The 16,301-nt window shown below is 38.3% G+C and overlaps 1 protein-coding gene across 1 annotated transcript in view; it reads left to right on the plus strand.

The window, feature by feature from the left end:
• Positions 1-5,030: 5,030 nt before the first annotated feature.
• LOC140239476 (DENN domain-containing protein 3-like) overlaps positions 5,031-16,301 on the plus strand; it is a 77,391-nt gene continuing 66,120 nt past the window's right edge. Inside the window, exons 1-2 of the mRNA XM_072319311.1 lie at positions 5,031-5,603; positions 8,868-9,162. Of these exons, the coding sequence (XP_072175412.1) occupies positions 5,031-5,603; positions 8,868-9,162 (868 nt within the window). The remainder of the gene's footprint in view (positions 5,604-8,867; positions 9,163-16,301) is intronic.

A 16,301-nucleotide genomic window follows, 5' to 3' on the forward strand; every position in this document is an offset into this window, starting at 1 on the left:
GAAGCTTCTTCCTGCTTCTGGCGAATACAAACGGCTCTTTTTAGAGCCACCAAATATCCAAGAAAGAATCCAAAGAAATCTCAATCTAGCAAACCTAAACGACACGTCTGAAGTGTGGTGTTATGTATGAAGTGTGGTAGCCTTCTAACGGGTTAGGCCTATCTAACGTTAGTGTCTATGTTAATAATTAAATGTAGAGTCTAGACCCTTCTATTTTTAATTTTAAATTTTACGCAATTTGTCTTTGTTTGTTTAAATGTTTGGTTTTTTTTTTCCCCCGATCGGTTACTTTTCTGAAGCAAGTAACGTTAGCGCCCGCTCGAAAACTGGAAACTCCTTTTTGTAGTTTTGTAGACACTAGAAAATAGATCTAGGCCTACGCTCCAACCAAAAATTCCAAATACAGTAGGCCTAGGCCGACAGTGGCTGAAAAAGAAAACACACACACACACACCCTTTCCCCCACCCCTAACATTACAACAAGTAGGTCTAACATGTTAGGTCTAGTAATCTAGGGCCTAACGTTAGTTAGATAGACCCCTATCTCGGTAAAAAAAAAAAAAAAAAAAAAAAATTAATAACGAAACCGTATTAAAACCTCCTTCAGGGCGATTACCCGCCCCCCCCCCCCCGCCAAAGATTTCTGAGTCAAAAACCATAAACATACTAGAATCTAACGTTACTACTAAAAAAATACTAGTAGCCTAACTGGTTAGTAAGCTCCTTCAAGGCGATGACCCCCCCCCCCCTCCCCCCCCCCCAAAAAAAAAAAGCACTGGTTACGTTAGTGATAAGGCTATTAGGGCCTACATGTAGGCCTAGCGGTAATACTTTAGGCCTAGGTGATTAGGGTCTGGTAGTGGCTAGGATACTCACTACTACCCTAGTCAGGGGCGGATCCAGGGAGGACAGCAACCGGCGTACGCCCCCCCTTTATTTTTTGTTGAAACAAAAGAAATAAAAAGAAAAAAATGGGGGGAGGGGTGCGTGCGCCCCCCTTTATTTTTGTAAACACGCCCCCTCTTTACGGAATTCCTGGATCCGCCCCTGCTAGTGTCCCTAATTTTACTAACTCTAACAATTGTTAACCTTTGGTTTATTTAGATAGGGTCACAGAACGACACAGTTTGGGTTAGGATCACAGGTTCAGGACTAACGGTTAGTTCTAGGGCCTGGGGTAATCACTTTGATAATAACGTTTAGAACCGTATAAAACAGGGGTTCAACATCAGAATGTGATTGCGTTTGATCATATTTTTACATTTTTCATTTTATTTCACACTAGCCCTATGTCCTGGATTCGAAAATCATACTGATAAAGTACAGTTGTGTATAGAAAATTTGTTAGATGTGCAGATCATTGCACACATGCATACATAAAATACGATAGTTTGAGAAGACAATATTGTTATTACACTTAGACTTCTACAGAACTACACATAGGATCTTTACTATTACGTTAGACGTCTAACTGGTTAGGCCTACTTTTGAACCTGAAGCAACACTATGACTAACTTCTGCCAAATTTGAGACAGCCGATGGCAATGAAAATTACGCCCTCTGCGCCAGAGACATAGACAGTACATGATACTAGTAGTACATAATGTACATGTACAATGCATTAGTTTTACCTGCATGTAGCAGATTTTACATTACCAAGTACATGTATAAATCTAAACAAAAGAGGGGGGAATGTGAGGCGTAATGTCTTGCTGTGAATGCAATGTTGTGAAGGATCCTACCCGTATAAAGCAGCGCACGATTTTATAATTGCGCAATTCTTTGTGATGTCACAATACGGAATTTCGCAGAGTGACGGAACGAAGCAATGCGCGATGACAGAATTGCTTTGTGATGTCACAATTGTTCTGTTAGTTATCACAGAGTGACGGTCGAAGCTGCAGTGCGCGATGTCACAGTTACTTTGTGATGTCATAATTATGTTTTGCTAGAAATTGTTACATTTCACAGAGTGACAGTAGAGCAGTGCAAGATGTCAGAATTGCTTTATGATGTCACAATTGCCAGTTGGTATATTTCACAGAGTGACGGTACGAAGCAGGTACGAAGCAATGCGCGATGTCAGACTTTCTTTATGATGTCACAATTGTTTTGTGACATCATTTCACAACTCCATTGTAGTACACGTCGTTTAAAATGTATACTTTGCCTTGATAGTTTCCGGATAAAACTATTGACTGACGACAAAATACAGCTGTAGTACATTATTCACCGAGGGGCACAGCCCCGAAGTGAATAGTACTTTTGGAGGCAACGGGGCCTATAGTTTTAACCAGAAACTCGAAATTAGACAGATTTTTTTTTTCATATTTTTGGATCAAAAATGTAAACAAAAGAGGGGTGAAATGTGGGACGAGAAGTCGTGTGGTGGATGCGATGTTGTGAATTGATCCTACACTGACCGTATGAAGCAACACACGATGTCAGAATTGTTTTGAGATGCCACAGTTGTTTTGCCAGAAATTGGCGATGACGGTATACGAAAGCAGTGCCCGATGTCACAATTGCGTTGTGAGACGTTGCTACAACAGAGTCACGGTATGAAGCTCTTTCGACCAATCACTGGAGGATCAGGTGATCCAAAATATAATACTGTAAAACATGATAAATTCGCGGCATGAATTTTTCGCGAATGGGAGTCGACGGCTTTTTTATTGTGGCATGAAAATTTCGCGAACTGCCACTGACATTCAATGTATGATATAGTGTAGACAAGACCGTTCGCGAGCATTTTAATTTCGCGAATCTTGGCGCTCGCGAAATTCGCGAAATTAAAATGCACGCGAGTACGCTGTAGTGTGCGCACTGCTCATTACTAAATTTTATACATTGTATATGTAGAGTACACTATCTAGAAAGATGTCATGTAAAACTGAGAGACTTGACGATAGATCTAATGTCCTTATAGTGAATTCAGTTTGTTTGAGACTATATTATATCTGATTTGTTGCAAAATCACTATTATAACAAATCACATATGATACAATGTGATTTGCAACTGATGGACAAATTGCCCTTCTTCGGCGTAAATTAACACCGTATTATTCAACGTTTTAGTAAAGCAACGATAACAATTGCAGGCCAAGTGTCAATAAGTTGCAATAAAAAAAAAAAAAAAACTCGACGCAAGAATCATTTATTTGAATGAAAAATAGAATTGAAGAATTTATGAATGACACTATAAATATACAAAACCATATGAGGCTTGCCAAGTTTACATTAATATTTTAACAAATCTTAGTTTCATTCTTAGGTTTTAAATATGTGAAAGTAATAACTTTATTTTATACATTATTTGATTAGGATATTATACCAATTCTGCTTTGCTTTGTAGTATAATTCAGTGCTCACTTCAATAATAATTAATAATTAATAATTGATATGATTTATATTTCAATATTCTAGACACTTCCGCATATTTCAACAGCCATTCGACAGCCAGTAATTTTCCTTCTACCAGCATGTATGAGATGATCTGCATTGGATGGTTGACATAAAGATGAGTGACCTTTTTATTGTGTTGTATGATAAAGTAGCGAAAAACTTCATTGGACTTTACGTATAAGTTTTGCCCCAACACGGGTCCAAAGATTGCGTTTGTGTTTCAATAAAAAGTTCGAAGTTCAAAGATTCCAGATCGTTGGCGGGGTAAGGTGGTCATTACAACTCAATTGAGTGCAATGGACAGTTTATCAAATGATATATATATAATATAATATAAGGTACATAATACAAGTAATGCACACATAGAATAACTATTTTTTTCCCACTAACTGTCCTTTTTTCCCTTTCATTTAGATGTATTCTATTTTATTTTCACAAGACCATTTCACTCTATGCATAAGAGCCGTAATCAGTGATTATTATATCGCACGATAATAAAATATAACTGGTGGTAAGCATAATCAGAGCTATTGATTTTAATCAAAAAAGGTTACCGGCTACTCTACAATGTATTGTTTGTTTCGGATCATGACAATGGACTTTGACATATATACTGATTATTTAGTATTAAGCTGCTTCGCAGAATTTCACTTCACAAAAACCACACATTCCCATCTGCGTGTTAAACACCCGAAATAAATTTCAAATCAGTGGCGTGTCAAATTCATGTTTGGAAAAGGAGTTGGGGATGGGAATTTATATACTGCGAATTTAGGTGGGTGATATATTTGGAATGTCCCCCTTGTTCAAAACATTATGAAACTCAAACATAATTATATGGATTGAATGAATACAGAAATATTAGTATGCAAACACAATACGTTAATGAAATTTGAAGAAAATCGAATAATCCGTGCATTCTCTCTATGATTATTTTCTTTATCATCATCGTTGTCCATCAGATTCTGTAACGTCACGGAAGAGTAATTTTTGTAGTTATACAGATGTAGTCTTTTTATCCTGCGATGGATTGATTGCACCGAAGGTTTATAAAGGTCATTGTTTTTCAAATTTGATTATCCGAATTTTCCTTAAACAAAACTGATGTATTTTATGAATTTTTCAGCATTCACCCAATTTCAATCCACATCGGCTTTTTGTGCCTTTTATATCCAAAATCATATATATTGTGCCTTATGGTCAACTGCATCGACCCGTGCAAAACAAATCAACGACAGAAGTCACACAATTTAGTTAGCACACGTGCAATTCCACCGGGTCTTGTTAGTGTGCACGTACGTAATAGGCACTGGTCTTCGTCTATCGTTATTTTGTGCATGCTCGCCCCGCTGGTCAATGTAAACAAAAACCCTACCGACAAGTCAATCCAAGTAAGCAGGCCTGTCTGTGTGTTCGTGAGCGATCGGCTACAGAAATGGAACCGAACTTCTATCGAAACGCTTCGTCACTCACGTTATATTTGTCATGACGTTTAGGTATCTCACTTGTCGTTGGCATTACATGTGATGTTTGTCATTGACTTATGATATTTACAAATCCGTAAATGTCCTTGAGTGCATTACGCCGCGTAAGTTTTTGGCACGTCTCCTTTTTATGACTGCGAGATGTCAGGTTATGATGAAAGCAGTCCGGTTAACGGGGGCGGCGGCGGGGGCAGCGAGCGTGAGAGGACCGACCGCGCAGCTGGCGGTAAACAGCAGCAGCATGGCAGGAGGCCGCCTGCTACGAACTCATCATCACAGAGACCGAAATTGCACCTCAACATCAGTCTCGCGCAGCAGAGCCACGAGAAGTGCCACAGTGCAGACGACGTTCCAGATCATCGCGAGGCAGCAGGGGAAAGATTTGGCTCCATCGTTCCAACGCTGCGGTTATTGAACAAGTGGAGACAAAGCGCGAAAGAATTTGCGACCAATACGTCGAGTTCGACGAGTGTGTCCAGCACTGGCGGTGGTGGTGGTAGCGCGCGGCCGAAATTACTCAACAGCATGAGCCTGAACGTGCCCGGGATGTCATCGGGGCCGATGAGCTCCGGCTTGCTGCCCGGGATGATGGGAAGCGCACCAGTGGCTACTCCGAAACTACCAAATGCCCTCATCGAGATGTGCGTGGTCGTTGGAATGGACGAGGACACTGGTCTCAAAGTCGCGAAGAAATCCATGGCATCAGCCTCCCAGGTAATCAACCTTCTGCCTGGATTCCCAGTCTCCCAATTTTTGTATACTTGAAAGCATGCAGGCGCACCAGGAGAGGCATCTAGTAGAATAGAATCCAATACCATTTTTTTAATGCAATGTTCGTTCAGAAATATAGGTGGGAATTTGTTGAGCTGTGTTGAGGTTTTTCTCTCTGAGAGGATTCAAACTGAAGGGTCATTGTCTGAGCTGAGATTTCTTCTTGCAGAGGGCAAGCACAAGTGGCCTGATGTTCTTCTGGCTGTTGTGAATGATGTATATACTGTCTATGCCATATATTTAGTGAGTCTAAATTTTTGCAAATCGGGAAGCTTCCCGACGATTTTGCAAGTGGTTAAATTCACGATTGTGGAGTACAGTACAGAATGGAGAAATGTATGCATACATGTCACATTCATGTGAGGTTCAGAGTCAATATTTTCGCGTGTCTTTAATTCGCGAATAGCGCTTGACTCAAGAAATTTGCGAAAATAAAGATCTCGCGAAATATTTTGCGTATACAGTAGGTCTATCTGATGATATCACATATAATATGGGGCAATTTGCAGATGATGCAGATGAGGGCGTTGACCAAAAGATCGGTCTGTGTCTGGTCGTCGGGGATATGTTCCGCGGAGACTGCGTCTGGCTTCCTGGCTTCATGGATCTCCGGAGGAGAGCGATACGTCAAAATAATAAAAGTCTCCTCCGGACAGACAGATCTTTCTGTCTGATGAGGGCACTGCTCTTGTGGCGACCAGGGATTTTTACTTCTCATTGTTTGAATTGAATGCCAATGCAGATGATGCAGTCAACATGATTGTGATTCTAGTGATGCACAGTAACTGCATCCACAAGTTTGAGGCTTGGCTTGGGGTGTGTGACAGCTCAAATCCAATCATGGAAAATGTCATCTTAAGCACCATGGTTGCGAAAAAAATTCAGCATCTTGCAATACCAGATGCATTCAGATGATGAGAATTATATAATTTTGAGGATATTGAGACAGTCCAAGAGGAGAACAGTGTATTCTCTCAACCTCAATTTAACTCTCCGTGTAGACAAAGTTGCTTCCAAAGCAAATACTTGTATAGTCTGATCAAAAAGAGGTTTAACTCACAAGTGTTTGTCTTACTGTATAAAGCCGTAGTCAGACAGCCCTAAGAATATTGTAATTGGGTAAGGAATAAACTCACAAAGAGTGATGCAGATCCGTTCAGATGAGAGTGACTGACTTGGTATCTGAAGTTAAATCACTGTTGTATTCTGAGAGACTTGAGGCCTTCAGAATTTTGCTCTTTGAGTGTAGATGTGAACGTGCTGCCATGATCCAAGTCTTTGATTAAGATACATGTATGGCATGATATGGACAATTTTGATTCAGCTATTCTCTTTGTTGTCAATGGTCAAGTTACATGCGGTCATTTAAAGTTCAGTTTAAAAAAAAAGGGAAATATACTTGTAAGAGTTTGCACTTCTTTCAGCTAGAGATCGATGAACACCTGAAACAGCCTTTCTGCTGATGCTGTCAAAGAGGCATCATCAATTAATACCTTCAAGTCTAAGCTCGATGAACACTTGAAAAAAAGAGCATAATACACTAAATCCAGACTGCGTAAACTGACCACCCCGTGGGTTCATCATGTATCAAACTTTCCCAGCTCAGAATTAGACCTGTTAAATGGCTCACTACAAGTTTTTGTACAAACCCCTGCATTACTTAGCACCATTTAGAGTTTATTTTAGGTAATTGTCTACTCTGAAACCAAAGCTTTGTTTTTGTTTTAATACCAATAAACATCACGCTTCAGAGCTAGGGATTTAGGAATTTTCTCTGAATTTATTATGGCAAACAAATGCATGTGTGGGTTCATTTGTTTATATTAGGAAAATTCTAGTAATACTATCTTCTTACCCTCATGAGACAGTGCACATGCATGTACAGTATGTCTGTTTGAAACCATTTGCCAACTATTATGAGTCACATGGGGCAAACCATAAGGGTTTTGCATCATTCAGCCATTTTTTATGATTTAGGCCATTTTTTCATTGGCATTTTGCACCCTGTGTTTGAGAGAGCTGAAGTTGAATCTTTAAAGTGCATGGGTTGACTTGTTTTAGAATAACCTCTCTCACATCTCTTATACACTGTATGAGGAACTTTGTACATTTCTTGTCCTTTCCTCTTTTTTTTCTTTCTTCAAGAGACAGAGTATTTATCCCCCCCCCCCTTTTTTCTAGAGGGAAAAGTCTCAGCACATTCACACACGACATTGCTCAGCAATACTCACTGCATTGCAATAAGCCCAAGCAGTTTGGTTACAAGGCAGTTGTGCTACTGACTGAGCCAGCTCAAAGCACTAGAAATGCACTGGTTATACAGAACCTGTTGAAGACGAGTCCCGAGTATACTCGGGCAGGTGTCTATGGGAAGTGCGTGTTGTAGCAATATCAGCCAATCCTCAACGATCTGTCTTATCTTTTCCAGTATTTGTAATGCATACAAAGCTATGTGCACGTGTCATCCAGTGCTTTGCTTTCTTTCATTCTTGGTCCCTAAAATGACAAATTAGTCTGTCATTCCCCAAACTTACCTGGCTGTAAAGATCATGCAATACTGATGAAAGAAATAAAAATGAGGGAAAAAAAATTGCAGCACAATATCACCTCAACCCAGCATGCACATCCACCATTCCTATTTGGGTTGAGTTTCTCTTCCTGGAAGTGCATGGGATTTCCCCTGTTTATCCTACAAATCATACCACTGATGTGAAGAGATGATACCAGACAAATTTTATGTACCATAAAAAGCTTTTCTCTGTTTAAAACCTCCCATGGACAAGTATTAAAGACCCTTCATTATCTTTAAGATATCTGTATATTTTGGAGGAAGCCATTCTGAAATCCCTGTTATGACTTCTTTTAGTGTTCCAAAAACATAATAGAGAGATCCTTGATCAGAATGTAAATCCAGGGCAATATTTTTGAACACTGGTCACGGCCACAGGTCAGCTGTTCCCAGTTGTTCTGTTCTATCTTGTGATGAATGAGGAATCTTTAAAAATGAGAGAGTTCAAATAATGCTGCAAAACATTACCTTGAGTCTCGATGTACAAAGTTTTCAATAGCTGCACACACTACCAAAAACCATTTTGTGCTGATATTAATAATGCATGCAAAATCTCACCATCCCTCCTTTGTTGTGCATAAAAGACAAAGATGACTTGATGTACTATGTGATGTTCTTCTCTGAACGTTATCTTCCAGTTCAGCATGAGGGGGGATGACTTGCCGATCTTCGCGCAGGCCTTTGAGCCCCAGGTCCTGGCCGTGCTGACGCGGCAGATGGCAGTGTTCCCGCAGAACAAGTCCCTCCTCAACGACTACGACTTCCCCCGCACACCCTCCACGTCGACCACGCCGATGTCCAAGGACATCGGCCCCGGCGGGTTCCAGTTCCGCTCGCGGCGCATGGCCAGGCGGTTGTCGATCAAGCCGAGGGCGCTTCCATTGTCATACAACCAGGAAATGATCAATTCACTTCCTCCCCTATGCTTTCCAGGTAAACCATGGCATATCATGATAAAATTAATAATGATGATGATAATAATAATAATAGTAATAATAACAATAATAATAATAATAATAATAATGATAATGATAATGATAATGATAATGATAATGATGATAATAATAATAATAATAATAATAATAATAATAATAATGATAATGATAATGATAATGATAATGATGATAATAATAATAATAATAATAATGATAATAATAATGATAATAATAATACTAATAATACTAATAATAATGATAATAATGATAATGATAATGATAATAATAATAATAATGATAATAATAATAATAATGATAATAATAATGATAATAATAATATTGACAAATAATAAATAACACATTGTAAAGCGCGTAATACTGATGTTTCTATACACGTGCATTGATAAAGAAGAAAAATATTAAATTAAAATACAGCATAATCATCTAAGAGACATTATATTTTCATACCTCAGCTGCTCCAGTAAGATTTGCTGCCTGAAAATTCTTTCCTTTAAGGCATATCCCATACGATAGAGATGATCAAAAATTGGGAGTAATCATACAAAGTTAGCCCCACCCCATTGCCCCTTTCCTTCTCCTGTGTCAATAAAGCTGCACAGTTACATATTTTGCAGGGGTCATGACCATTAATACCTGTCTATTTCTTGATATGAGTGACAAATATTGGTCAAACAACATCAAAGTTCAGGTGAGCTTTGGGGTGGTGGGTATCAACAGTGGCGAATATGATATGACTAGCACTAAGCCATGTGCAGTCTGCCGGCTGACGGGACATTGGCAGTACATGTATTTAAACTTCATCTGACCTGCTATTTTACAATGAATGGGAAGTTGATTGGATTCCATGAGCTTGCCTCCCACATTGCTGTATAAATACAATGCACCTTTTTTGATCTAGTCACCATGTGAACATCCAGCCTTGTAAAACAGCATTAAAGAGGAAACCTCCTCTAAATTTTATCCATTCCAGCATTTTAATGAAAAGAAAGCTTTTATTATGTTTTGCATTTGAATTCAGCACTCATCTTATGATAAAAGTTCTGTATGTTCACTCGTAGTTGTTTGCATCCTATACATGTGATATCAGCTTCTAGCTGATGCGAATATTGAATTAGAGACATGAATCATTGTTACATGTATGGCCTACTAACTCCTTGAGCCCATAGACCCATCATGCCTCTGGTCACTGGAATTGCCATGCCATAAATATGCTTGTGGGCGGTGAATCTGTTTATTGTATCTAACTTTCAAGTTTTTATTGCAGAGAGGAAATTCTACTTCATGGAAAAAAAGGAAATGAAACAAAACAAAACAAAACTTGCATGCATCTGTGATCGCACATCTTGGATACTCATTTAGGATGATGCGATGCATGAATTGGACGTCAGCCGTGGCACCGGATTTTCAAGAGGGGGAAGAAATCAATCAACGTTTGACATTATGATCATATTTTGCGTTAAAAAGTGGCTCACAAAACTGAGCCAGTCAGCCAAGTAGACACTGGTACTAAGTGAATGAAAATGAACAACCTTGTCACTGTGGGGTTGTTACCAAAGTTTTGAAGGCAATTCCGTTCCACTTTCAAGTTGACATTCATTAACCCTTACTGTGCTGTGGTTGCCAATTGGCACGCAAGCTGGAGTGCTTTCTGAACTACGATTTGTAGCTCTGTCTGGAAACTACTTGTTAACCCGTTGAGGATGAGTCCCGTGTATACTCGGGCAAGTATCTATGGGAAATGAGTGTTGTAGCAAAATCAGTCCGTCCTCAACGGATTAATGAATAGAATTACCCAGTCCCTATAATCCCTAATGTGCCACCATGGCCTTTGCTTTTGGGCTGAGGCACATTGCTACACCTCTTGTGGCAGGCTTGCAAATCTACCACTTGGTCAAACATACTGTATAAGGCCCGTTCACACACAACGAAAATCGAAATTACAATCGCGATCCAAATTTCAATTTTTTTTTCGACCGTTCATACACAGGGAAAAATCGCACTTCGCAGCAAGGAAAGAACGATCAGTGGCCAAACTGCGCATGCGCATGCGCGAAACTTGCATGACCGAAGACTGACCCCGCGGTCCCAATAGAGTTTGGCACGCGCTACGAACAATGGGATTAAAAATACCGATTTCCGAATCTCGATCGCGCTCACACACACGACGCTTGGCAAAATAATCACAATTTTTTTGAAAAATTGCACTAATAGCGCGAGTTGGATCGCGATTAGGATCGCGAAAATTAGTGAGATTTTTCTATCCACACAGGAAAAAATTTCGAAATTTTGATTGCAATAAGAAAATAGATTTTTAAATCTCACTTTTTCCCTTGTATGTGAACGGGCCTATAGATTACCAGTACTGATTGCTTTTGGAAAAGCTTGGCAGGTCAAGTTAAGTGCCCGGGCATATAAAGGGTTAATAGAGGTAAAATAAGAATGAGCAGAATGAGAAAAGTTTCATCAAATTTGACCATGGAATGATGAAGCCACAGAGTTCTCATGTTAAACATGTTTTTCACTGAACCGTTATTGGTTTTGATGTCAATATTTCATGAAATTTCTGCTCACAAGTCTCATTTGCTTTTTCCTTGTGATCTGTCAAGACCAGCTTGAGTGTGTTGTGGATTGGCGCTGTGACTCTATTACTGGGAGCATTTTTTTTATTTTTTTTTTTAAAGTAAGCTAATGGTTCACATTTTATGACCAGTCGAAAGTGGAATGATGGGTATTAAAAAGTAATTATGGAAGTAATGATGGTAGTGGATGTGGTTTTACCATGATTAATACCATTAGAGTGAGACTAAAATGATGTACAGACTCATAGTTGAAATAAAGTGGTATATGAATGTATAGATATCAATACATGGATTATGAAAGCTAAGGGGTAATAAATTACATGCATTTTCTGAATAGCCTGGTGGCGGATCCAGAGAGGGCGCACCAGGCACACACCCCTCATTATTTTTTTTAAAGCAAAAGCATTAAAAAGAAAAAAAAGGGGGGGGGGGGAGGCGGTGCATGCTCCCCCTTTAATTTTGCAAAGGTTCCTCCCCTATTCCTGGATCTCCCCTGGATATTTAGCCTCTCATATCTGTACAAGTTCTGCGAGGAACCATGCTCAATTCACAATGAGAATATGAATTATCGATAGAAGCTGTTCTTTTTTTTTTTTTTTGGTTGATACTCCTATTAATATGGGGAAATAGAGCATACTCTTTCATTTCATGAGAGGACAGATAGATAACATCTTGAAATATCTTGTCAAACCATCAACTATTCAGAAGAAGAAAAGTACAGCAAGTTATAAGGCATCTGGATGCTTGGCCGGAGCCGCATTGAAGCAATTTATATCTGAAATTTTCAGAAGTGATCACCTGCCATGATTAATTCTTGCGATGGCTTCATCGGAGCCTGCCATGCAAAGTCCCACCTTTCTCCACGGTACCATGATTATTAAGTGCATCGTTCCAGAAATGATACATTTCAAGCAATCTGAAGTTTGAGATATGTACACGTATTTAAATGGAAAGCAGGCCTGTCCAAGCATAGCTTTGTCCTGCTTCAGTGATTTAATGACGGATTACATGAAAAAGAAAAAAAAAAGAAGGGAGAAACAGCTAAGAATTTACATCATGTGTCTGCATATGTCACAGCTTGATGACACACACACACACACAAAGGGAGAGAGAAACATTGTCTTGAAAGTTTTTGTACAAAAACATCTTTATATTCAGGGAAATGATACATATTTCTTTAAAGTCTTAGTGTTTCTGCAAACCATGTTGGAAGGATGTTATGAATTTTAGCAATTATCAATATATTTTACATTCAAATAAATTTACAGTGATCAATCTACCGTTTCACAGAACTGTAATCCACTTTTTCAATGTAAGTAGTATTTTCTGGGAAATACCCACACATTTGTGACTACTTCATATCAGATTAATTTCACAACTTAACCCTTTAAAATCCAAACTGTAGGCATTTTACATCAGTGGGTCTGATGTTTAAATGCAGTTCCAGTTTAAGAGGTTGAAGTTGACTTTGGAATTGTATTTTGTTGCACTTGTGATCTTTAAAGAAAAATCAAAGTCCAGCTCTATTTGTGCTTTGTTTTGCAAGTCGTCATATATTCTAAAATGATATAACATATTTCATGTGTTGATGAGGTGCTGCTCATGAGATTAAAAGATACAGTCGGACTTGTACAAGCTGCTCAAAGTATTGCTGTGAGTGCATTACAAATTGAGAGGTGTGACTTTGCCCATTGACAAGTAGTGTAGTAAAATCAGACACTAATAGGAAGGTGAATAGTGAGTCAGTTGTCAGTTATGAAAAAATTATATTTTCTAAGTAAGTATATTTGAGAAAATAAATAGACATTGTACAAAAAGGGAGAACTCTTTCCACATTTTAAGTGACACTCCAAACTTAAGAAAAAGTGTATGAATTCTTGTTTGCAATTTGTTAAAAGAAGAAAAAAAATGTAATATTGTATGTAAACTTTAAAAGAGTGCCTGTAGTAAAAACACAACACATTCTTCTCCCAACATTCCTTTTGCACTTCCTGCTGCTACTTTTGTAGTTCAGGGGATTATGGAATATAAACATATAGATGTACTTTATCTCACACTACCCCAAATCGTCATTTGAGCAAAATTTAATATCTTCGAATATCGAAGCGGCTAGTAATATTGGTAAATATCTACAGTACAATGTACCTAGGGCTTGCCAATTATCCACATTATTTGAATGATGAAACATCATACGCAAATAATTAATTCAATTCAAATTCAGATTTTATTTCCAATATCACTCCAATTCTTTCAGATACAGTAATTACAAAAAAAAAAACACACAAAAAATGTAATACTAAATACAGTGTATATCGCTATAACATACATTTGAAAGTGGAAAGAAAAAAAACCCAAATGCGTAACCTAGTGTAATAAACTATTTGATATAAAATCCCTGTTAGTGGAAAAGAGGCCCTTGTGAAAGCAAGCTTTTATTGAAAGATGTTGGCCACTCAATTAATTTGAGGTACAATTTAAAAAAAAAAATGTAAGTTATGGGAGCACACAAGTACACAAGCGCAAACACACACACTCACTCACACACATGCATACAAATGATCGAGAAAACAAAGATGTAGACAGGATAAACAGCAAGAAACATTGGGAAGGGACAGGTAAAAAAAAGAAGGAAGGACTAATGGTGAGGAAGCATTAAAGTGTGCAAAATTATTAGATATTGAATGCCTCGGGAGGGAATTAGGACGATTCATCTACAGCCATTGAAATATTTATCATTGAGTGAAGTCATGAATGTGAGACTTAAGTCTCGAAACTTAAACCAGCCCTCTCATAACATTTTAAACAACTTGTAATGCCTGTTTATAATCATATCAGTGGGGGATCCAGGCGGGGGGGGGGGTGCATTTGGAATGCCCCCATTATTTTTTGCTGAAACAAATGAAATAACAAGAAAAAAATGGGGAGGGTAGGCGGTCGCCCCCCTTCAATTTTGTAAAGGCGCCCCCTCTTTATGGAATTCCTGGATCCGCCCCTGCATATTATGCTCATAGAAGAACATCACAAGTGATTTTGACTGTCACATGATCATGCCAGTCTGATTTACTAAGTGCCATTTAATAACATCCCCGTGATATAATTTTACATACTATGCAGCAGAGCTCCAAATGGTGTATAAAAATGGGAATGTGTACAGTGTAATAATGGCAACTTGTGAAATTATGCAAACTTGAGGATATCTTTTCTGAGAAGTGACCGCACCTCTAGATTGTGAGCATTCATTGGCCTCCAACGAATTTCACTTTGACACTGTTACTTTCACTTTCATTTATTGCCACCTTATTTGAAGTAGGGACACATTGAGGATGGGCTGATTTTCCTACAACACTCATTTCCCATAGACACTCGGGACTTGTCTTCAATGGATTAACAACCAAAATGTACGAAAAAATGCAATATTGTATATAAATGCATACTCTCAAACCTTACTGTCTTAGAATTAAGTACTGTTTGAACTATTGCTTCAGTCTCTATAACAAGGTTTGTATACAGTGCTGACAACATATTTTTATCCTGAAAATTCATTTTTTTTTAAAATCCATGCTTGAATAGCCCAGGATATTTGGCTGTGTTCAGCAAGAAAAAATTTGCATATTTTATCTCTCATTTTGTGCAAACTTGGGGATGGTGAATCTTTGGGATTTTGATGAAAATCTGAACTCTGTATTTCCTGATTTGAAAGTGTTCATGTAATGTTCTTATCTTTTGTTCTCTTCATTATTTTTTTCTTGAAAAAGTTTTGAATTATGAAATTGCGTTAGAAAGTAAAGATCACGAGACCAGAATATGTTCTGATTATCCAGTTTGTTCCCACAGTAATGCTGTTGACACTGGTTGATTTTTTTTTTCAATTTCTTCATATATATATATATATATATATATCATACTCCAGAATCTGAACAGTGAAAGTTAAGATTGTGACCAAAGAGTTCTCCAAAACTCCCTTCAAAGTTCTCTCAATTTTATCTCATTGAGACTTGTATATGCTCAGTCTATAAGCTGAAAGACATTGCCAAATTATGGGGATGATTGTATGAAGTATAGTCTTATATATGTGTCTATATATATATATATATATATATATATATATATATATCATACTCCAGAATCTGAACAGTGAAAGTTAAGATTGTGACCAAAGAGTTCTCCAAAACTCCCTTCAAAATTCTCTAAATTTTATCTCATTGAGACTTGTATATGCTCAGTCTATAAGCTGAAAGACATCGCCAAATTATGGGGGTGATTGTATGAAGTATAGTCTTATAAAATGCACTAGACTTCCTTCTATGAGACCCCCTGCGGTGCTACGCGGACAAGTTGGGGGTACTACATGTCATGTAAGGTGCACTCATAAATGGCCGATCATAATTCCTCCCACCCTGTCCTGATATCGTGCAGGTACAACCCAATATAGGTAGCTTCCTCTTTCTCTCTAGCTTTGCCCTCATTGTTTGTGGCCAGCCCTAAGTGGGACTTCCTGAACGACCTAGATGAGACGAGCCTGGCGTTGGTTGTCGTT

Source organism: Diadema setosum, chromosome 16 (genome assembly GCF_964275005.1).
Source record: "Diadema setosum chromosome 16, eeDiaSeto1, whole genome shotgun sequence".
Classification (NCBI taxonomy): domain Eukaryota; kingdom Metazoa; phylum Echinodermata; class Echinoidea; order Diadematoida; family Diadematidae; genus Diadema; species Diadema setosum.